Source organism: Leopardus geoffroyi, chromosome C1 (assembly GCF_018350155.1).
Source record: "Leopardus geoffroyi isolate Oge1 chromosome C1, O.geoffroyi_Oge1_pat1.0, whole genome shotgun sequence".
Lineage (NCBI taxonomy): Eukaryota > Metazoa > Chordata > Mammalia > Carnivora > Felidae > Leopardus > Leopardus geoffroyi.
Window position 1 is genome coordinate 139,584,427 of NC_059328.1, and position 25,079 is coordinate 139,609,505.

The window sequence follows — 25,079 nt, forward strand, 5'->3', positions numbered from 1 at the left end:
AGTGTTCAAAGCAGATAGAAAAATTTATATCTGACCAGGAGGAGATAATTATGCACATTCCCCACATGTAATGAAGAAACGTAATTTTTCATCTCCTTAGGAAATAAAAATTACTCTTACAAATATATATTATTCTCTTAAAGAGTATATTATATAAAGCTATTTTCAACTCTGCTCAAACTTCCACTGGCACTTAGGTTTAATGGCAGGAAACCAAAAACATTTTTGCCAGCACAATAAAAAGATTGTCTTTCTCCAAATGACCAGGAGGTCCTTAAACCCGTTGCTTATAATGCCTAATATATACTTGTCAGGATATGCTCTGGGCATAATGTTTCTACGTTTGATAAGAAAATGAATTCCATACTCCTGTTCACAAAACATTTTATTCTCTAATCTCTCTGAGACCAGACAAAACATTCTTTAGGTTGATAAACCTAAATATTTTTGACAGTTTATTCAAAAAGTAATTAGAAACAGCAAAATTGGGCTTTTATAATATAAATGGACTGCTACAAATTTAAAATGTAGATGCTGAACTGTTTTACAATCTCTGTGCAAATGAAACCACGTCTTTTTAGGTGCCATTTTACAAAAAGCTTAGCTAAAAAAAAAGATTATGGCCTCCCTTTCCTGGAAACATTCTTCCTGTCCTAAATGCCTTGTCTAAATATCTCTTCATGTCCTCAGGAGAATAAAGGCATGTACTTTTAACACATTTCACATTAAACAATGGTCCTAATCTTCTGGTTAGTGTGTGTTTGCAAACTCCTGGGACTGAGTTGCTCACTAATGTTTGGGGAGATACACTTTTAAAAAAATCATTATCTAAGAGTCCAAGAAACATTTATTTTGCTGCATTTGAATAAGCACCTGGTTTTCACTCACTATGTTTATTGTAAGTGTTTAAAATATCCAGATTCTTCTTCCTTATTATAGGTAATAGATGAATTGCTAACAGGGAGCATAACATTTCTGTCAATTCAAATGTCCTTCCCCACTGCCTGACATTGTAAGTTGGCATTCTGACAACCTTAGTATGAAAACCTTGATATCATGATACGCTAAAAATATTTTTAGTAATTCACAAAAAATAATGTAAAGCATATATTTAGAGGTGCAAAATTGAAAACATATAATAAAATATTAATGATAACACATGAAATATTTATCTATCATTAAAAAGTAAGGTATAACAGCCTTAGAAGCTCTAGGGCACATAACATTTTTAAAAATCTCTGGTCTTTTCAGGACCTACCTCACTTTTGCACATTAAAAAAAAAAAAAAACAAAGTGCTGTTTCACAAACACTGTTTTTTCTTCTATAGTTCACAAAACAAAGGAAGGGCTTCCTCATAGCTTATTTAATGATGCCCCCGAAAGCCAATGTTCTCAATGTATAAGACCAGGAAAGGCGAAATTTCAAACACAAGTCTGTCTGACTTCAAGCCAAATGGCCTTTCCTTGATGTCTTGATGATTCTGGTTCATCCAGAAAAAATTAAACTATGTTCAATATCTGTGTAAGACAAAGCATGATTCTATTTGAAAAGATTCCCAGTAAAGCATTTTTAAAATGTGTACTCTTAGTCTGGTGAACAAACCAGTCATGATGTAAATTTTATTTACATAGAACCCCTTAGTCCTCAGCAATGCTGGACAAATAAAGTCTTGTGCATTAATAATCAGATTTCTGCTTTTAAAAAGATAAGCAATGCATTAGGTTTCCTTCTATATACTGTAGCAAAGGCTGACATTTTAATAAAGTGAAGAGAGAAAGATAGAGACTGACTCCATAAACAATTTGTTTACTATAGGAAAATCTAATTGATTCCACCTTGCTAATGTGGAATGTTAGGACCACATCCCCTAGTGTTTATCTTTGTAGTATCTCAGAAGAAAAGGTTAGGTAACCAATTTTCTTACACGTTATCATTTTAAACCTTCTTAGCTTCTCAGTTTTTCATACTATTTCCATGTCCCCCAAAGTAAATTAATCCAAGATTCTGTCAGATCCCTCCAGATAAAGTGTATGTTAACTCAAGTGTTAGAATAGATTTATTATCTTATCTCTCCCCACCCCCACATCCCACAAACCTATCATTTATTTTCTGTTGCAGTCTTTGTTCTCAGCAAACCACTTCAAATTCTTTTCAGAAGCAAGCAAAGTAAAAAGAAAAAAAAATTATGGTAATTAATTAAGCTGGGCACCAATCTTGTTTTCAGGTTGTGTGGGTCCTCTCTGGACCAACAGATCAATGCTGTGACTGGAGCACTGATGTCTGCCGAGGGCTGAGATGTCCATGTTGTCCTTAAGTTGATACCTTAGCCAACTGTCATAGTAAATGACCTGGTCAGTTTATGGTCTTAGAAAGGCATTTTTAATCTTTGGTGGGATATTAAATGTAACAGAATTACTAATAATGCATTAGAACTGTTCAGCACTTTTTGAGATTGCTTCCTAAGAGGTTTTATTTCAAAACATCAAGTACTCTATGAACATAGTCTACAGAGAACTAGAGAGAAAGCAGAGTGTGGCAGAAAGAGGTATAGGCTTTGGGCATTCTCACATGAGCTTAATCCCAGGGTCGTCAGTTTCCTAAATGATGCTGGGTAGCTGTATTAATCACCCAAGCTGCAATCTCCTCACCCCCCAAGTGGGAATATCAGTTCCTACTCAAAATAATGTCTTAAGAATTAAATGAGATACCATAAGTAGATTATCCAACACTCAAATGAGGCTCAGTAAAAATTAGCCTCCTTGCCCATTTTTTTTTTCATCTCTTTGTGGTTTTTTATTTTTGTTTTTGTTTTGTTGTTATTGTTGTTTTATGTTAGACAACCTTATTAATTTGGATTTCACCACCGTGGAATTGTGGTAACTTGACTTTAGTTATTGTTTACCTATACATTATCCATGAATAAAAGATTTACTAACCAGGTTGAGGGTGAGAGGATTATAATATATATGTTTAATGGATGAAATAGTTTATAACCATTTGTTAATCAAGTTCAGCACATCGCATACAAATTGGCGTATCAGATTACAAGTTGTTATTAGCTGTTCATTTCAAGCACGAGTTCTACTTGGAAGCATTTTAAAGCTTGAAAGTCCCTCCCAACAGTGTTGCTAAAAACTACCAACTCAGACTTTCTTCCTTTACCTTCCTACCCCACCCCCACATATACAACAATTTTAATTAGTAGAGATTTTTAACAGTCCATGGAAAGTTGGACCGAATTGCCCCTACAGAATACTGCCCCAATACTGAAGCTATGTGACAACACTAGAGAATATCCTGTGCCTGGTATTACACCACTCAGAAAGTAGCATTCGTCTCCTTACCCTCTGCTACATTCTTTCCTTCAGTTACCAGTTTGTCATGAAGTATGGCCTGAAAGATATTTATACTTTTTCTAAATAAATGATGCAAGTTTCTCTCTGAACCATAAATCCTTTATAGTTTAAGGTTCAGTGGCCAAGAATAAGCCCTCAGTGCTGGGCTCCAGTACATCATCATAGCCAGAGAGGTGCACTGCCAGATCTTGGCACAGTATTGGGGAATTCTTGGAAAGGGAAGTGGCTTCGGCTGGCATTACACCTCTCCACCTCCACCATGATGTACACACTCAAAACTTACATTTTGAGTCTATGAAACTGGGGTGGGGGAAATGGGTGTCTTTATATACTTGTTTCAGTCATTATTTAAAAATGGAAAAAGTGCTCCTGTTTTCTAAACTATATTTTGAAATTATCATCTGCCATCTCTGATCTTACATTAACTAGCCTACAAGTATTGTCTGTCAAAGTAATAATCAAATAATAAAATTCCTTTTTTAGTACATAAATTTTACTCTTCTTGAACATTTCCCGTTGGTCTTCATGTCATTGCTCTTACATTCAATGTGTATTCTGCCTTGAGCCAAATTTAGGAAAGGATTTATTTCTAGACTGGCACCATAATGTTTCTTTTCAATGAAACATTGGTTGTTGGTGGACAGGTAGAGACACCTCCTGATTACCCAGAAAAGTTCTACATTTCAGTGCCACACTACATGACCAAATAAAGGCATGTTTTTAATAGCAGTGGGTAGGGTTCTGTCTTTAGAATTACACTTTGCCTTTTTTCACATGATTATATTTGGCAGGTAGAGATAAAAATAATTCTCTGAATAGTCATTCAAATGAGACAAAACTCATCATTTATTATTAAAACTCATAACTAAACTTATTTGAGGACAATACACTTTCTGTATGTCAGGTGACTATCACACACACACACACACACACACACACACACATATTTTGACAGTGTGAAACATAAAGACAGCTTACCGTCGCATTTTGGGAATGTATAGCTTAAGTTTGAGTTTTCTTGCGAAGTTTAAACATTTTACTTTGAAGAACCAGCTTCCTGTGCTTGATTATCAGAATTAGCTATTTGTATTCTTTAGTACTATTATTCTCTGTCGAAAGTGTTCTTTGTGTATTACCTTTGCCTTATATATTTTCTTAACCACAGTTGGAAATGAGTCCTTGTCTCCGCACCCATTCACCAACCACAGTATTTGGGCTGTGTTGTGGCTGGTGGGGTGGCAGGACCATCAACACTCTGTAGCAACAGAATCTCCTTGAAAAGGGAGGAAAGTAGTTTTGGGAAAGTTCTGTGCAAGATAAAATCCAGGCTAACAAAGTCAGTGCTTGGTCAAAATTTGGAGGATAATAAAAATGAAGAAATAGAGAAGACCAAAAATGTGAATATTAGCAAAAAGACTAAGCAAAGTAAAAGCTCGGGTGAGACTGTAAACATCACTGAAGTGAATTGTGGAATTTTGTAACCTTTTTTTCCCTAAACAAGGTTAAAGAGGCCTAGTTCCATTTGCAGATAGCTGAGACCCACACAGTGTCCTCGAGCTTGTCAGGACAGTGTTCATAGAGTTAGTCTGAGGCCAATGCGTGTTTCTGTGATGTGAACTTTTAAACAGTCCTGCTTTAGAAATATGAGCTTACGCAAACCATTTAATTCCATTTATGTGTGGCAGATCAACGTGAAATTTGTTGTACATTTAGAATAGATTTATTCTAGTCCTGTAGTATACTTTTCCACTACTTAAAAACACTGCTTCCAAAGTGAAGAAGAAAGGAAACACACATGCACACACACACACACACACACACAACCTCAGATAATGCTACTGGCAAAAATTGTTCATGTGTATTTGGTTAGTTCATTTGGAAGAACAATGGGATTCACTTTAGGGATTTTTCCACGAGTACGATTGATGGAAAATTAGATTCATCCTTCTGTCACAGGTGAGTCAACTCTTTACTCCAAAGTATTTCTTTATCATTAATTCCCATTCTTTAAAAAAAATACTGAAATATCACCCTTAGGTTAGCAGGACTTTTTCAGGTTGAAGATATTTTTTAATATTTACTGTTTAATAAATGTTTGACAATAATGAACCTGATAAATGCCTCATATTTGCTTGTTGCTTCAGAGCTGTATTTCCCAGGCTTCAGCCAAAGTTGCATGCTACCTGTAAGACCACTTAGCTAGAAACTTTATTCAAATTCACTTACTCCTTTATTTATTTATTCAACAAATGCTTTTTGGACTCCTATTATGAACTAGGCACCATTCAAGCCACTTTTTAAATAACTCCTTCAGTCTTAGTCTAAGATATAATATGTGTGAAATCACAGGTATAATGTTCTTTGTATTTTTCTAATATAAACATATGAATATATAACTATTAAAAGTGTTTAAAGGTTGGTCCTGTTTCACATGCCACCAATGACACTTTGGTGTTTTTAAAGCACCGTTGTCTTCATTATCTTTTTAGATTCTCTCAATGACCCATAAAGATGCACAACCATCCCCATTTTACAGGCCAGGGAGCTGACATTCAGCAAAGTGGCATTCCTAAGAACACAAATGACAGGCAGTTAAGCCAGGCACCCAGTCTGGTCTCCTAAACTAAGCTTGGTACTCTGTGCACAATACCATTCCCCAATAACAGGAGCTGAGGACATTGTAAAAATTGGATGAAATGTAAGAAATGAAGAGCGGGTTTGAGTTCAGCTGTCCTGTCTGTCTTAGGAAATCTGGAATGTGGCTTGTACTCTGTCCTTTGACCTTTGTGGAACAGCTTTGCCTCAGCACTAAGTAGGAGCCAAGTAAATCACCAAGAAATGCAATCCCATTACCAGGTTTCAAGCTTGCAGGAAATTTTGACATTATCTAAGGGGCTCCTGGGTGGCTCAGTTGTTTAAGCGTCCGACTTCAGCTCAGGTTATAATCTCACAGTTTGTGAGTTTGAACCCCGCGTTGGGCTCTGTGCTGCCTGCTTTGGATTCTCTGTCTCCCTCTCTCTCTACTCCTCCCCCATTCGTGCTCTCTGTCTTTCAAAAATGAATAAACGTCAACAAAAAAAAAAGTGATCTAAGATCTTTGATCCAGGTTCTAACATATACCCCACCTCACTTTCAGAGGGCCAGTTTGGCTCCCTTAAAGGTTTGTGTCTCCCTCTGTTGTAGATTTAAGTTACCTCTACGATACACTACATGCTACCATGTTGACCTCAAATCAAACTTAATTAAATTACCAAATTTTAATGTGTGCCTCATGAACAAAAACAGCAACTGAGATTCAGGTTTGTTCAGAGAAGTCTGAAACTTCCTCCCTATAAGAGTATATGGGTATGTTTCTGGGTATATTTCCAACCATACTGAACAAACAGGCTATAGAACTATTTGTGTTGAAGAATTGTGATGTCTAAAGAATATGAATGAGTGAAAGGAGGATTTTAGGAGTCAAAAAAATACTCAGTATATGTGTATATTTATACATGAGGTAATATGTGAACTATAAATACATATAAATTCTGGTAATTTTTTCTAAGTCTCAACTGACATCTGTGAAGAGAGTTATTCAGTGTTGGTCATTACTATTCACATCATCCTTATTTGAGTAAGAATATGGGGCAGATTATGAGGAAAGATACATTATAAAGTCCTCCCTTGATTTCTCACCAAGACAAGAGTTAAATAATTTATGGAACTTCTGACTTATGACTATACAGGAACATAAGGTTATAATTACAGATCAAAATATTAAGTGTCTTGAATTACTGGCTCCTTCAGTGTAAGTTTTATAAAAATATTTGTGTGTTTTTCCTTTTTAATGTTGCATTTATGTATTTGATTTCTCAGTATTTTCCTCATTTACAAGTCAGCTAAGTAATTTATGAGGGAGTATTCATTAAATCATTAAATATGATTTCGATTTGACTAGAAATTGAATTTATTTTGTTCTCCGATACCATCTTAGGGGACGGCGGTATCTTTAAACAGTTTCTTGAATATTGCATAAGTGTATGAATAATTCCCTACAAACAATGTACGCTCCTCATATATTTCACAATCCAGTAGAGTACTAAAATTCTGAAACAAAATAAACTAAACATTTACCTCTGGATATGTATGATCTTGTCAAATCAGAAATAAACAGTGATGTGTATCTTATTTATATTTAGTTTTGGAAAGCACCATCATTGCTTTCTGTGTCAAGGTCATTGAATCCTTTATAAATAATATAGTTCATTATAGAGTACCTTACAGCCTTACAGGCAATTTAAATGGGGGGGGGGGGGGAAATCACAGAAGAGTATTAGTTTAGCAAAATTACCAGAAAATTATCCAAGCATAAAAAATTTTAAAAGATAAATTTAGGCATGTGTTATCTAAATTTTTGTAAAAATGTAATTTGATTTAAATTAATTTGATCTATTTTTTAGGTATATCTGTGGTGGGGGAGTGGGTGTTTAAATGACTGTATACTTCAATGTATATTGGAGTTGGTATGGTGGAGAGAGGTTGAGTGCTTTGCAGTCAGACCTGAGTTTCAATGCTGGCTATGCTACTTAAATTCACTGAGTCCCATGTGTAAAACAACAAAAATAATACTAGTTTGCAGTATTACCATATTAAATGATAGAACAGTACCTTTCCCGTAATAAACGCACAAGAATGTTTTTATTACCCCTTATTCTTTATTTAACTAAAAATAAAAACTGAGGTTTAAAAAATAGTTTTAACTTAACTTTGAGGAACTAAGACCAAGGGGGTAGGTCTTCATGTTGGTGTCTTGCTTTGTTTCACTGTGAATCTGCTTTCTGTTGCTTTGCATCATTCCCTTCTGATATCTTTCACTACACTGACTCGTGTCTAATATGAGTTTATGTTACAAGAGAGCTTCCTTCCTACTACCAAAGAAGGTTATTTAAATATCTGTGGAATTAGCTATAGATTACATAAATTAATGTGTGAAATATCTTTCCTATGCTCTTCATGTGAGTAAATACAAAATGAAGCCTCTTTTCTAACATGAAATGTGAAAATGTATCCAGGCACCTTTCCTTCCCTTCCCTTCCCTTCCCTTCCCTTCCCTTCCCTTCCCTTCCCTTCCCTTCCCTTTCCTTTTTTATTTCAACAAGACACTTTCCTTCATGGCTCCTGTGAAGTGCTGTTAGAACAAAATTGTCTCCTTTTCTAGCATCCAAGAGATTGGGTGTCCCCCATGAAGTCGTGTGTATTTGCATCCTTTAGGACAAAACACAAAATTGTGAAGAGGAAAGTGTCTTATTTGTTTTCCTCACTGAATAGTTAGAAATGCCTGTTTTCAAACTTGAGAGAGGAAACCCTTTGTTACCCATTACTGTGTGCTCAATTTGAAGGGGTCAAAGAAAAATTACTTAATAATGATATTCATGACTCAGGAAGATTTCAAGAGAAAAGTTAATAATCATTTCCTTGCTTCTTAGTATTTATTGTCTTACCCATGAGGCATTTTGACAACTTCTTGAATTTTTATATAAAAGTAGCATAGGGGCGGGGGGGGGGAGGCTAAGAGATGGCTGAGAAGACTTGCCTTGAAGCTGTGTTTACACAGCAAGCAACACTGTTTTTACTTAAGTTTTTTTTTTTAAGATTGACAAAAAATAACAATGTTTTTCTAAAGGTCTTTTTATTCACAAGTTACATACAAGTTTTCTTATTTAGTAACTTTTTCTTGGTGGGGGGTGGCTTCAAGAACCATGACAGAGATTACTGGGGGCGAATGGCAAAGCCTGCACCTCCCCACCCCCACCAACACCCCAGCCACCATTGGTGGCCGCACTGTGAAGAAGTAGCAAGCTTCGCACAGGCTGGCAGGGATGAAGCAAGAAGGGAGAGGACACGCCCACAAGGTGTAGCCACACCTCTTCCCACAGCAGTAAGGACTAAGGTGGCCCACCTCCCACTCAAATTGTGGCCTCTGCAGAACCCAACATGTCCTAAGTAATAATAGCCACGCTGTGCTTGGCTGTGTTCAACATGACTTGCTGCATTTTAATCATCACAGCCATAGTAGCAGGAAGGTAGGTATCGTTGTCCTCATTTTAAAGAGGAGGAAACTGAGCTCAGAACATTTGAGTGTTTTATTCACGCTAGAAACCGAGGAGGTCAGATTCAAACTTCCGTCTGCCAGCTCCAAAGGCTGCCCCCTTCCCTCACCATGGCTCCTGTTCCCCTTCTGCTGGAATAACAGATTTGCAGTAGCTGGGCCACCCCCCTTCACTCACCACCGCTCCTGTCCGCCTTCTCCTGGAGTACAGATTTGCAGTAGCTGGGTATCAGGCAGTAGGGGAAGCAAACCATCTCTGATTTATATGATTTTGTGAATTGAAGGCTATTTAAATTCCAGATTTTGTCCTTAAAACATTCTTTACAAACTGTTGACAATTCGAAAGCCAACCAATCTTTCATTTCCATTGATGTTACAGCCTGGAGCCACACAATCAGCCCCAGCTTGAGCAAGGACAGGACACCTGACAGGGCAGTGAAAGTTAAGCCTCCCTCCCCACAGCAGGAAAGTAAAAAACGTTGTTAACAATTGCAGGTCTGGGTAATATGGTTTGGTCTTCATGCCTTCACTCAGGTGGAGCCCGAGAAGTTGAAGACACTAACAGAAGGTTTAGAAGCCTACAGCCGAGCCCGGAAAAGGAACAGAAAGTAAGCACCAATTTTATTTTATTTTATTTATTTTTTTGCCATTTCTTTCTCAAGTATATAATTTACTGGGTTTTATTCGTAGGGACAAGAAAATCTCACTAATTTTGTCCATCTTAGGGCCTCCCTAAGTGTAGTTTAATGGTTATCGCCCAAGAGGATCATTATAGACAAGCCAAATTAGTTAGCTATTACAGAAAATATTTTCTTTTCTTAACAATTTGTACTGTGTGTGGGATGTCCCTCTTCATCATCTCTTCCCTCACTCCCTCCATATCCATCCCTCTCGTTTACTGGGAAAGAAACACTCTCAATGGTTGCCAATTAAGTAGTTTCTAAAAGTATAGCAAGGTGTGCCTGGCTGGCTCAGTCAGAGAGCATGCAACTCTTGATCTCGGGGTCATGAGTTCAAACCCCACACCGGGTGTAGAGATTACTAAAAAATAAATAAACACATACAAACATACATAAATATATTTTTAATTTTTAAAAGTTTAAAAAATTAAAAAATAAAAGTATAGTAAAAGTCTGTCCCTTCAGGGGCGCCTGGGTGGCTCAGTCGGTTAAGCAGCCGACTTCGGCTCAAGTCATGATCTCGTGGTCCGTGAGCTCTAGCCCTGCGTCGGGCTCTGTGCTGACAGCTCAGAGCCTGGAGCCTGCTTCAGATTCTGTGTCTCTCTCTCTCTGACCCTCCCCAGTTCATGCTCTGTCTCTCCCTGTCTCAAAAATAAATAAACATTAAAAAAAAAAGTTAAAAAAAAAAAAAGTCTGTCCCTTCAGGAGGAGGGCTGAGGAGATATCCCCAATTGTACACAAGTAAGTAATTTCATCCAATTAACTATTAGTCAAAGTGATGGTAAATAATTCTTTTTTCTTGGGGCAGGAGTAATAGGTTTTCTTTGGAATTATAACAAGAAGTTGTACTTTGGGATGTTATTATTCAAGTATTTCTAGTATGTTCTGGGTAAATGTTGTAAGGACAAGTAGATAATGTTTGAAACACAGTTTCCCTGTCATACAATGTAGTTTTATGTATCATAATTATTATTTCATCTTAAGGTAGAGAACTACAAATGTGCTTCTGTACATGAACATGAAAAGTTATTTTAAAAATACATATAATGGGGGTGCCTGGGTGGCTCAGTCCGTTGAGCCTCCTACTTTGCCTCAAGTCATGATCTCATGGTTTGTGAGTTCGAGCCCTGCATGGGGCTCACTGCTGTCAGTGTGCAGAGCCTGCTTTGGATCCTCTGTCCCCCTCTCTCTCTGCCCCTCCACTGCTCATTCTCTCTCTCTTTCAGAAATAAACATTTAAAAATATATACATATAATTGACATAGCTGCTCAATTACTACAATTTTCACATTATTGAACATCTAAGAATTATGAGATCAGAATGATTAGTAGTGTGTCTTGTGTACATAACGATATCAATAGTATCTATTAAAGAGCCCTCTTTCTTTTAGTGGTATCTTTAATAATTCTTGCCAGAGGTAAAATTTTAAAATTCAACAACTCTTAGGGAGACTCTTCATCTCAATAGAATGTCTCACAAAAAGATGCCATCCACAATAAGCAAACTCCCCCTGTGTTCAGGAGTTCTTTGGAAGGTAGTGAGGGTTGTGGTGATGATCAAGTGAATAGCCAGGTTTGCTGTAGATCTGATAAGGAATACAGTGAGGCAAGTCCCCTCTGCTCTGACTGAAGTACTACTTGCTATGCAGAGCTTTGTAGTAGGATAAGGCCCATAAAATTAACACACCGTCTGGAGAAAAGGAGGGAAAATGCAAATTACCTAAATCACAAACTTGCAATGGGCTGTGTGCTATGGAGTATTCAATAGTACTTGTTTATTTGACGTAAAAGATCTCTCAAATCTTTCCTCTAGTGAGATATGCCATTAGCTGAATTATGTGCAAAATATCCAATTGACTGATAACACAGAAATGAAATAACTCCTTAAAATATTTAAATATACTGCCCTGAGGGGCGCCTGGGTGGCTCAGTGGGTTAAGCGTCCCGACTTCCGTTCAGATCATGATCTCGTGGTTTGTCAGTTCGCGCCCCACATTGGGCTCTGTGCTGACAGCTCGGAGCTCGGAGCCTGGAGCCTGCTTCGGATTCTGTCTCCCTCTTTCTCTGCCCCTCCCCCACTCACACTCTGATTCTCTCCAAAAATAAATAAGCATTAAAAAATTTTTTAAATATATATTTATAAATATACTGCCTTGAAATGAATTTCATTTTCCCCATAAATTTGGTATTAATCAATTTTGAAAGGTAATAAGGAATAAATAGCAATTTTAAATTGTTTTTCTTCAAAGCTAGTTTACAAGTTGTGGTGAATTTGCATGGGTCCTAAGTGGCATTATCTACATAAACTCATGAAACCATAAACCTAGAATATGGATTGGAGAGGTAAAAGAAGAAAATCTAAGGCAAACTTTAGTAAAAACAGCTTTACTTATTATGCTATTGTCTATTCAGAACAACTTGCCTTATAAATGCCCATTAAAATACTTTACATTTTGCATATAGTATTTAAACTCAATTATTTTATTCTCCCAATCACAAGATGGGCCAGAATAACTATGCCTATTTATAAATGAAGACACTTTAACCCAAATAACCTTAATAATTAGTTGAAGGTCACGTAAGTGATGAATGGTGTATTGAACCCAATCATGTGTTTATTCATTTACTTAATCATTTAGTTATTGCCCTAGTTAAGGAGACTAATTGAGCAAAAACCTGTGTTGGGTCCAGTGCTACAGTCCCTGGAGCTCACTGTTTAGCAAAGGAGGGAGATCCAGAAGCCATTAAAATATTAAAATTGCAATGACAGCAATATGTATAGTGTATTTGGGGATCATAGAAAGTGGCATTAAACTCAGGTAAAGGAAGACTTTCTAGAGGAAATATCTGAGCCAGGTCTTGCACAATACATATGTATTAGCCAGACAAAGAAAACAAAGACCAAGATGGGGTGGGGTGGGATGATGTTTAGATGAGATCAGCAGTTGGATTTGGGGGACTATAAAGCCTCAGAAAGGAAATTGTAAAAGATGCGGCCAAAGGTATAAGCAGCAATCAGATCATGAAGAGGTTAGTAAGGGCCAGTGGGATCCTTTATCTTATTGGAAGTGCCTGATGGGACAGCTAGATGGATTTTCACTTTAGATATGTCTGTACGGAGGATAAATTTTAGGGGAGCCATATTGGAAACAGGGACATTGTTTTGGATGCCATGGCGGCAGTCAAGGGAGAATGAGGGCTCAAACCAGAACAGGAGTGATGAGAATGGAGGAGAAGGAATGTGGTCAAGAAATATTTAGGAGGGAAAATTCACAAAACATCATGGTGATTGGTTGGAATGTGGAGAGCAAGCAATCAAGGACAACTTTCAGGGTTTCAGCTGGGGTGACCTGGTGGGTGGTGGAGACACTGAAATGGAATTTAGTACAGGGGGGCTGTTGAGTGCATGTGGGGTGCCTGTGGACTATGTTGAACCCATGTCTGACACTGGGAAGAAGTGATATTTGACTACGTAAAAATGGCTGTGATCACACAGAGATCCTTTGGCCAATTTGAACAGTGGGTTAAGGATTGAACCTCTTGGGCATTTGAATGTTTACTAGAGATAATGAAGCAGATGGGAATAATCAAAAAGGAGGAAGAGAATAGGGGGTCAGGGGAGCAGAGTGTTAGAAACCAAAGGCTAAAAGCTTCCAGAATGATAAACAGAAGTCCAGTAAGACAAGAACTGAAAAATCTCCATGAAACTGGGCAATTTGGAGGCTATTGGCAACCTTAGTGAAAACCATTTCCAATAAAGTGGCAGGTGTAAAAACAAAGTGGCCATGGGTTGAAGAGTGAATAAGAAGGGAGTAGAGAGAGTTGATATAAATTAGATTGGTCTTCTTTCTACCCGTAATATAAAATTTTCCTGAAAAATAACTGGAAGAATTTTTTAAATGGCAATGATGTGACTGCTTTTTGTAGACAAAGGAAAAGGAGAGAGAAAGTGAGTGAAAAAGGAAAGTGGCATTTGAATAAGATGATTTAGAGACTGGTTTTGGGCCTGAGTTCATATCCTATTTCCATCACTTCATAGCTGTGTGCCCTTGCATATGTTGCTTAACCTCTCTGAGCCTAAATTCTTCATTTCTAAAATGGGCATAGAGGGGCACCTGGGTGGCTCAGTCGATTGAACATCCAACTTCGGCTCAGATCATGATCACACAGTTCATGGGTTCAAGCCCCGCATTGGGCTCTGTGCTGACAGCTCAGAGCAGAGCCTAGAGCCTGCTTCAGATTCTGTCTCCCTCTCTCTCTGCCCCTCCCCTGCTCACACAGTGCCTCTCTCTCTCTCTCAAAAATAAATAAACATTAAAAAAATTTTTAATAAAATGGGCATATTAATATCTACCTCTTAGCATTGTTATAATATAGATCATATAAACACAGTACTTGGCACATGGTAAGTATTTAGTAAACAGCTATTTTTATTATAAAGATACAGGTGAAGCAAATGAAATTATGAGATATTTTTGCCAGTGGAAACATTCTACCACCATATTAGATGTTTAGAATTCTATGTAATCATTTTAATTTTTAATATTCTACAACCAAACTGTATAATAAGTATCTTTAAACGTATATGCTTATTACAGCCTAATCACAGAAGAAATATTAACATATTTATTGAAAACATTACTCAGGGTCATTTTACACTTGAAAGAGGAAATAGCTTCATTAAAGAAAAAATTTCATAGCTTTTAGATTTGCTATGATTTTCATTGAAATGAGGATCAAATCTTCTACCTATACTTACACATAAGTTTAAAATCTGGTAACCTGATTTTTGTGGAGTTCAAAAGTGATAAAGTGATAAAATACATCCTATTTCCACTTTAAGATCAAGAAATTATAGTTATGCTAAATTCCTTAAATTCTTCATACTTTCTCTGTGGATTAAGTTTCAGAATCTACGATTCTTGATGTCTAGGTCTCACCCAAATTTGTTCCATTCTACATGAAGCGAGTTGCTTAAATTCTAAACTGACAGTGTAGAGCGACATGTGGTTCCTCATTTTCCTCATTTCTTATACCATTCACAGATGTGTACCTGCCTTTTTCCTTGATTAGTGAAGATAAGGATAATGTGTGACAATATAGGCAGTGAAAAATGGAAGTGGCAATTATCTCCATTAATAACTAGAAATGTCATTATATGAACATCTATTGCTTAATCAAGTAGGTTTTAGAGTGTCCATTAGTAAAAATGTTTATTATTAAATGTCAGCAGGAAATAGAAAATAGTGGATGAAACTCCACAGGGAGGCCCTCTGTACTGGAAGACTGAATTTTGACTAATTATTCATTTCATGAACTCATGGAAATTTTTCTTCCTCTTTTAAGTGCATTCTTCCCTGACCTGACCAGTTAGTGTAAAAATTAGTCTGCAGCTTTAACACCTGGGAGAGTCTCCCTTTACCTCTTGAATCTCATGATGCATTCAAGTAATTTCATGCCCCACCTCTCTGTATTTATTCTCTCTTCCACAAGTAGTCAATTCTCCCTCTGTTAACTACTTAAGTTTGTTACAGGAAAAATAAATTTAGCTTAAGTTAATATAAACTCTTTATAAACATTTTAAATATCTTGTTGAAGAAAGAGATCACAAAGTCCTAAATTCTCTCTTTTTTAAAAGTTTATTCATTTATTTTAAGAGAGAGAGAGAGAGACAGGGTGTGTGTGTGTGTGCACGCACAAGTGGAGAAAGGGCAGAAAGAGAGGGAGAAAGAGAGAATCACAAGCAGGCTCGATGCTCAGTGCAGTGCCCAATGCAGGGCTTGATTCCGTGAACTGTGAGATCATGACCTGAGCCAAAATCAGGAGTCAGATGCTTAACTGACTGAGCCACCCAGGCGACCCCTAAATTCTATCTTTTTGTTCAGCAAGTAATGTTGAATTATTTTTGTACCTTAATGGTGATGTTATTGCAATTTTTCATAGGGAAACCTTTTTCATGACTCTTTGAATTTATTACTTTTAAAAACTGTTCGTAGTTAAATATCCATGTTCTTCATTGACAAATTGGAATCGGTTTCACCAGTTCTCCCTATAAAGTCATAAAGTATGGCATAGAAACAGTTGTCATATACTGATTTCATAGGCTTGCTGTAAAGATTAAATGAGATAATGTATATAAAGATTTAACACAACTCTTGGCAAACAGACAATTTTCAATAAATAGTAACAATTCTTGTTATTAAGGTAAAAGTGAGAGAACCAAAATTCTCTAATGGTTTTCTATTGAAATGTTTTACCTTCATTTTAGACATTTAGAACTTTAGGTAGTCAAATATAAACCCATAAGATATTATAATAAAAATCCATAACAAACATCCTTTGAAATGTATATTCATACTTTTAAGTACAAAAGAAATAGGACAAATCTATATAACATGTTACACAAGGTGTAATAGTGTTAGGCAACTAGGCAATGTATGATACTGTCAAGACCTTTGCCAAACAGCCCACAAATGGGATCCCAATCCAACCCCAGCCAAGCTTACATGACCCCATGGAATCCTGGCATTTGATTCCTGCCCCCCCCCCCGCCCCGCCCAGTCACCCAGAATCAGGCTTGGCAAACTCCTCACTGGGAAAGCAACTCAGACCAACTCCATGAGATGCCCATGGTCCCTTAAAATTGGAATAGGTAGGTAAATAAAAGACAGTGTATGAATAGATTATATCAACTTAAACAGTGCCCAAAAACAGTGATAAGGGAGAAAGAGACAAGTTGCAGAAGGGCATGTATACCATACCACCCTTGATGGACACCTTTGTGTGTATATTAAACACACACACACACACACACACACACACACATAAAAGACAGCACTACGTACCATTCATGGATATATCGTGTAAAGTATAAAAACATACTATAAAAAAACACAACATAGTTGCTTTTGGGGAGAAGAGGAGGAGAGAATGAGACTAGGAATTGATACCAAATGGGAACTTCAGATTTTTTTTTTAATAAAAAAGAAAGGAAATAATAATTTATTATCAGTTTATTTTCAGAAGTGGATTTGTTAGAGGTTAACTTATTCTATGCACTTTTCTGCATTGTTTATATTTCTAAAAATAAATAGGAAGAATGTGAAAGCTAGAGGCTAGCCTACAGGCCGGCAAAAGGTAAGGGGTTCCTGTTGTATTGCCCACATAATTTAGTTAAAACCAATACATTAATCTTTTTTTTCCAGTTAAACTGATTCAAGTTCATATATGTATATCCCAGAATATACAGACGTCGTGTTAGCTTTGGACAGATTTTTTATTTAGGAAGTATGTGGAGCATCCGTGATATGCCCAGCAGTATACTCCTCAGGGTATATGCAGAAACTAAATGTATGAATTGTCTAGTCCCTGCGTATGAGGGTAAAACCTGGTGGGGGCTGTGGTAAACCAAAAGGCCTCATGTAAAGGCATTCCACTAAAGTTCAAATATGTTTTTAAACACGACGTGAGCCAAACTAAATGGGACTATGAGCCAAATTCTTCCCCAACTGCAAATTTCCAATCTCCGTGTACGTGCCGAGGTGAGACTTAACTCTTGGAAAACCATGCTGACAGCCTGCAGCTTTATCTCTGCAGCTTTTCTAGTAATTGTTGTGACAAGATAAATGAAATGAATCAGCTTAGTACTCAGAATAATTGCGTAACTATATGCATAAAAAAGAAGAAAGTAAGTTAGTTAGAATAGACAAAGGGTACATAATTACAGAGGTAGATGGTGTGGATTTGCCTGGTTTTAAGTAGTTCGTTGCACAGCTTCCTATAGTTTGAATATACCGTTTTGTGTTATTCAGGCTGCACATGTGTGTAATGCTAGGCTGAGTAGAGAGAAAAAGTCAGATGAGCGATAGACACTCTGAGACACCATTCTTTATCTGTTCAAATAGTTAAGTCACTTTGGTTTTGCAGAAAAGGTGGTGGGCCCAGGAGGGAGCCTTAGGTGTGATAGATTGTTAAACTGTTTCCCACCCAGAACTTGTGCAGGCACCAGGATTTCAGCCTTCACTTGCTCAACTCAGAAGCCGGGATACGGCAGCGAGGGCAGAGGGAGCTCCCTAGTGGCCAGAGTCTGCAGTTCAGCCCTTCCGCCCTCCCCCTGGCCACGCAGCCTGGCTGCCTGAGAAAGACAGGCCAGAACAGGCAGTACAGGGCAGGCTGGAATCCTGGACGACAGGCTGCGTCTGTGGGAAAAGAGACCCGAGGCCCAGTTTTCTTGCAAAATCATCCGACTGTGGAAGAAGCATGTGGAAAGGGAAAGAACCCATTGTCCTCTATCATGTGCTCCGTTTTTTCATAGTTCTGTGACTTTATTATTAGTATTAAGTGGTGAGAATCCAGGGATGTTTGTCATCTGACTTTTTCAAATGTAAATATAAATTGACTTTCTAGGGTGGAATTGGTTCTTCTGTTTTCTGATTAGGGGATTAAATTGAGACTTTGTTTCCTTAATTTGTTAATCTGGTGTGTTGTTTTCATTAATTCCAGAAGTGGAAAGCTAAATAACCATTTAGAAGCTGCTATTCATGAGGCCATGAGTGAACTGGACAAAATGTCTGGGACTGTAAGTTAATTTATTTTTCCATTATACTATGTTTCTTTGAAAATAAATTGTATTACACTTTTTGGTAAAGTGTCTTCAATATTGACAAGCAACTCACGTAGCAATACTAAATTACTAGGCTCCAAAAAAGACTGATATCAGAAAAGATTCAAAGTAATTTAAGAAAAAATAACCTAGTAGTATTAACTGTGTCTTTTTTCTGAGATAACTTTTGTTTTTCCCACATAACATTCCTTCTAAACGTAAGCAGCAAAAAATAAAGTTCAAACCACAGCTTTATGCATTTAACTCTCTGCACAGCAGTGGCCATTACTGTTGCCTAAATATTCAATAATGCAAATTTCTCTTTGTCCATAGAACCAAAAAAAAAGGGGGAGAGGAATATTGAACAATAGGGTCAAGATCAAGAGTGTATCGACCTCTCATTTCCTTTCTATTGTTACCTAAAAAGTAAAATATTTGGCACAAAGTCCTATTGCTAAATTACTGAACATAGTAACCTCTGGTTTTCAAGAAGTTGTGTCTGTTCTTTCTTTACATTTTTACTTAACTGTTCACATAATAGTATCGAATGTGAGAAGTTTCATCATTGTTCTCTAATTCAAACATTGGTGAGTGTAAACACTCAAAATATAATTTTGGTAATTTCTTTTAAAAAATGTGAATTATCCAAGGCTATTCAGCAATGAAAGCTAATTTACGTTCACTCAACACTTTGTGTTAAAGTCACCTGGACCCCAACAACCCATTCAGTGGCTACTTATTGACAGGTATAAGTTATAGACTCATAGAATGTTGGGGTTGGTATGGGCTTTAGAGATGTTGTGATCTAACCCATCGTTTTGCAGATGGATGAATTAAGGCCCTGAGATGTTAAACTTCCTGACGGAATGTAGGAAGAAAGGTCAGAAGCAGGGATCATGAAGTCCAACACCTTCCAAGGCCAGGCAAATACACTAAGTAAAGTGGGTCAGGTGTGAGAAAAAACAGCAATTCAAGTGGATTGAAAAATGCCAACTAGAGGTCAAGGAGGCTACCTTAGAGGCTCAGCACAATAGATACTGTTGCTTACTTCAGTCTGGTGCCGGTTGGGGAAGGGCTTTCCACACACAGTCATTAAGAGGCCCAGGTTCTTCTTTCTGTTTCTAGTGTCCCCCATTCCTCAGGGCTTCCGAGTGCTCCTTCGTATCATTTGCATGCAGCCCAGCAGGTGAGAGAAGTGAGTATGCACAGGAGTGCCAGGATAGGCTCCTCACTTCTGCTGTTTTCCACTGGACTGACCCCCTCATCTGGCTTTCTTAAGGCAAATGGACTAGGAAATGCATTCTACAATGTACCCGTTCAGGAAGAAGAGAAAATGGGTTCAGTGAGCCTCTTGCTGGTCTTTGCTGCAGGACATTTGGCCTTTGTGGCCAGCAGGCAGTGAGGAGTGATGGGATTGGGGCAACCTGGAGGCCATGCTCTCTCCAGAAGGAACTCCTTCTTCCATACTCCAGCAGGTCCAAACCTATGGGAAATTATGCCAGAGTTGCCAGCTCCTCCAATTTTTCATAAGGTGCTAAGTCTAGAAGTAAAATTCCAACTTTTTTCATGTTCACAACTGTCTTTGTAAACATTGAAACATCATATAGCTGTTAAACAAAATACCTTTTCAGGCCATATTTGGTTCACAGATTACCAAGACTTCTTTGCAGCCTTGGATAAAGGCTTCTTTCCTCAATTATAACACGTTTTCAGTTATCGCTCTTCGTCAGAAACTAGTGGTTTTTAAAAAATGTATATGGACAGGTTAAGAGGAAGAGGCAGTGTAACAAACTTATAAATGTTACTTTTAAAATTTAAGTTTTTAAAACAGCTTTTTGTGTTTGCCTTCGAATAGCATTGGCCTTCGTTGTTATCTTAACATTATTTTAAAACAATTAAGCCAACTTGTAGTGGATCTTGAGAGCTGATTGGGAACATCTCCTAATTATGAATTCTGTGACATTATGTTGGTAACTTTGAAATTGGCTCTGGTACAAGTACATACACCATGGAAATTGGCATATCCTACACTCAGCTTGTGTCCCTCCACAGGGTACTGGTTGTTAAACATTAGCTAAACCACGGCCTTGGGACCATCCTGCCTTTCCTGGGTCTAGGCTTGCCCTCTCCTGTCAGTAACCACAAACATTGTGGGGCACCTGATCACCTCCCTAGCACCTGTTCTCTGCCCCTCCAAACCACACCTGCTGTTCGATACCTGGTAACCATGCTCTGCCATGCTCCATGCCTGCTCAATCTGATACACAGCCCTAACTGCTACAGTTTCTGCATTTAGTATACAGAGATGAGTTCATCAGTTACACTTTCCAGACTATACAAGCTCAGATCTGCCAACAGATGGTAGTGATCTTCTATTTTTCACTCTGATTGTTCTCTTAAATATACTTCCATGGGCTGAGCTGAGTGCATATTCTTACCATCTCTGACCCTTCTTAGTAGTTGTAAAATAAGTCAGGTGATGAAGTAAAGAAGAAAACATGTTTGGTATGTATTTTTCTGCTTTTCTAGACTCTGCTGAAGTTGGCGATCTAGGGATCCCTAACAAAAAGGGCTTTATTTTTGTCTTAAATGCACAGCAGAGGTAGCAACTGCACACGTCATTTCCCACACATGATGTTCTCTGGTTCCTCCCTTGTGTTCCAGTGTTACAGGTTTGCTCTGCTCATCTGTTCCTAGGACTCCTCATTCCCTGTATTGACTATGGACAATCTTGGTAAAAATTGTAAATGGCTCAGGAGATCAGTGATTGGAAATGAAAGGTGGAATCTCTTTCCTCCCCTGTTTCTTTGTCAGAAATCGAATGGTGCTTGTACTTTCAACCTTTGTTGTTATTTTTTCCCCACCTCTTTATTTCCAGGTTCACCAAATCCCACAGGGAGACAGACAAATGAGACCCCCCAAACCCAAGAGGAGGAAGATCTCCAGATAACAGGGACTACTCCACCAATGCGCAGTGTTTATTAAAGGAACGTGCACAGATATTATCTCTATATAGGTATTGATATAGCCACTGTTATATCAGTATTTATACTATGGCAGATAGCTACCACCACCACAGGGTGCTAAAAGAAACAGTGATACGATATTTTTTTTTTGATGAGGAAGGATAATGAATGCTGGAAAACCAATCAAATTCCCTGAATGATGAGAGTAATAAATGGTCAAGAGATTACTGAGAAACTTTTTCTATAATACTAAAATTGTGATTATAAGAAATGTCCACATGTTTCTGAAGAATTTTCAATGTTGTATATAGAAAATGCAGAATTTCATGGCGATATCAGAAATGTAAATATTGTACAATATTGTCATGTACAAGCGTACCTAATGCACACTTTATCTTTTATTGTACAAAGAAATAGTGTACAAAATCCTTTGGTTTCTATGGAGTACACCTACCAGAGACTACCAGTGTAAAGTGATAAATAAAAATACAACCTAAATGCTTTTCTATGATAATGTAAAAGATGCTGTTTTTGTATTTAACAGCAGAGAAAAGGCATGACGATGTATTACCTGAATTATGACATACATTGCACACCACCGAGTGTCCATTTCTATTGTCTGTTTGGAATGAACCTTATCCGGAAGCACTGGACCCGATTTCGGGTGCCTAGGAAATCAAAACCTTGCAGATTCCTAAAGGGATGAGGGCTCACAGGTCTAAATTAAGAATTCAGAAACTGCAACCATTTGTTGCATATTTTTTTTACCTAAGTTTTAAAGTAGAATAGGTTTTATAAAAAAAAAATCTTAGATGGAATATTTTACTCAGTCATTTCTGTAGTTAATGTTTGATAGCCACCTCTTGACTCAGATAGCTTAGGCTGCACCACCACGGATGCTCAGAGTTGAATTTTTTTGGCAAACAATACCGGACAAGATAAAACTCTGTTTCCACACCTGGAGGCAAAAGCCCCCCTTCAAAACCATTATCAGAGGTAAGGTTGATTATAAGTCAGTTTTCTTGTAGTGGCAAAAAAAAAAAAAAAAAAAAAAAATACCAATCATCACAGCAAGTGTCGTAGCCATTCATCAGTATTACTCAAACCAGAAGTGAAGGTGGCTTACAAAATTATTAGCAATGGTAATTTTTTATCAGTATTATGTAACATATCAGATTTATTTTATTTAAAGAATTATTTATACCATTAACAGATTCTTATATATATTAATGTGGCTGAAATGTGCAGGTTAAATCTATTAACCAAATTATTTATATTATATTAAGTAAGAAAAAAAATGTGAAACAAATGTAGAGAGAAAATACTACATTACAAGTATACAAACCTAAAACTGTGAGCCATTGTAAAGTACAAGGTTATTAATAAGAAATGTAGCACAACATGATTTTCCGTCTTTTTTCACGATTTTTGTGGTGGTGGTATAACCCTGTCTCCCACGCACTTGAGAGAAGTTTCAGGCCTCCAGCCTGACTTCAGCTGATGGATTGTCAAAAGAAGGGATCCATTATCCCTTTATTCTTAGAATCACCAGCCCCCACCCCTAAACCCATAAACCCCTAGAGAGCGCTCGCTGCCTTGTCCCCTAGCCTGGGGCTCACTCAACAGCTTCATGCTCCAGTTGCCGGGAGCCCTTCAATAGCAGGCTCTGGACCCCCAGATGCCCACCACCTCCACTATCCCTCCTCTCTCATCCACCCCGCATACTCCTCACTCCCACGATGTAGCAGAGTTCCAGTAACTCAGGAAAAAGGAGACCAAGGTCATTCTTCCAGTTGGTTTCTTGGGGCCACAGCACAGAGCACTCCACCAGGGCTCACTTTTGATAGCAACAGCTCTTAGTTCTTCCCCCCAGGGTCTCCTGGGTCTCCTGTGTCTCACTGTACTTTCACTCCCACCCTCACCCCTACCCCCACGCCTGATGGAATACAACTGGCACCCAGGCTTCATGGCCTGGAGGCAGGAAACCTTCCTTGTAGGGGTAGGTCCATTTTGTCTTTCATGTAACAGTGGGATTGCCTGCCGGTCCTTCGCGCAGTCGCCCTAAGTAATCTTTTGTGTAGTTCAGTTGACACATCTTTGCGTGTTTGCTGTGTTTAAACCATAAATGTCCTTTGTTGTCCCCCCACCGATCTGCTTTTCTACTGTTCTGTCTACGTGGTTGTTTTTATTCCCAGATAGATGCATATGCGTGTTTGTGCATGGCGTGTGTCTGCGTATATGTGGGTGTGGATGTGTGTGTTGATACGTAGAAGTTTTTTTAGCCTTTCCTGTCTTTAGAACGAGTTTGTGTCCACCTGGCCTTCTTTTAGATATTTTAAGCTAATTAGATGTGTGGTTCCCCACCAATGTATACTTTACATCTGTAGACCATGTAAAGTATGTTTGTGCCCATGATTTCACTGGTTGCTTATGGCTTTGATGTGGCTGCTAGGTGTTGTTGTTCCAGTCCACATGGGGTTTCCCCCCCTCTCTTTTACAGTTATATGGTTTCGTGTAAGCAGTTAATGTAAATATTGTTAGCATTACAGGTCATGCAGTGCTGTAACATTTTTTTAAATGTTGCACCTACTTTACAATTAAAAACTTGGTCACTCATACTTGAATTTTGCCCATAGAGCCATTTCTTTCTCTTTGTATTGAAGCCAATTCATTTTTTAAAAATGAAGGCTAGCCTTTATACATTAGTAAATTTTTTATTTCCTAAAGTAAACTTTTTTCTCCCCCCAACAAATCTGACAATTGAAACAATGAAAATTTTTTTTGCTCCTTTAAAGAACATAATACCCCTCTTGGAAAAGAAAATCTCGTTTTATTTTGTGTCCCTTAACAGTCTTAGGAAGCACAACGAGAATAAACTACATCTTTAAGTAGTTTTTAAAGATTATTTCAAGCGAATGAAAATTAACTGAGCAGCTCTTGTTTGATTTGTCTCATTTGTAGCATTAAAAGTAATCAGGGTTTTTATTTATTTAAAGGAATATTTTTGTTTGGTAGTTTTCAGTCTCCTTGTGAATGTAAATGCTTTAAGAGCATTCATCCCTTGTGATATCATGGGCCACTTTTACTCTTGTAGTTGGACCCTGACTTTGAGTTATTGGCAATGTCTCTTTTTCAAGTAAACCCCACCTTCATTTTTGAACGTAACACTGCAGAATTGTGGGAACAGCAGAGAGCTGCTATTTTGCTTTCTGTAAGTTTTATGAAGATTCCCAACTGGCTTATTCCATGAGGTAATTCTTTTTTCATTTCAGACCAGGGTAACACATTGTGGTTAACTCCGGTAATCTTCTCTGCAGTTTGCAATGTTCCCTTGTAAGTCACAAGTGGTTTTGCATTGAGATTTTAAAATCTAAGATGCTTCA

General features: G+C 37.7%; 1 protein-coding gene across 7 annotated transcripts in view; it reads left to right on the plus strand.

Annotated features, from left to right (window-relative positions):
* The window catches only part of MBD5 (methyl-CpG binding domain protein 5), a 449,013-nt gene extending 424,693 nt beyond the window's left edge, over positions 1 to 24,320 (plus strand). For all 7 annotated transcript variants that reach the window (XM_045479727.1, XM_045479733.1, XM_045479728.1 and 4 more), the window contains 3 exons: positions 9,983 to 10,056; positions 18,631 to 18,706; positions 21,609 to 24,320. In XM_045479727.1, coding sequence (XP_045335683.1) covers positions 9,983 to 10,056; positions 18,631 to 18,706; positions 21,609 to 21,680 — 222 coding nt within the window. In that variant the 3' untranslated portion in view covers positions 21,681 to 24,320. The remainder of the gene's footprint in view (positions 1 to 9,982; positions 10,057 to 18,630; positions 18,707 to 21,608) is intronic.
* Positions 24,321 to 25,079: the final 759 nt, after the last annotated feature.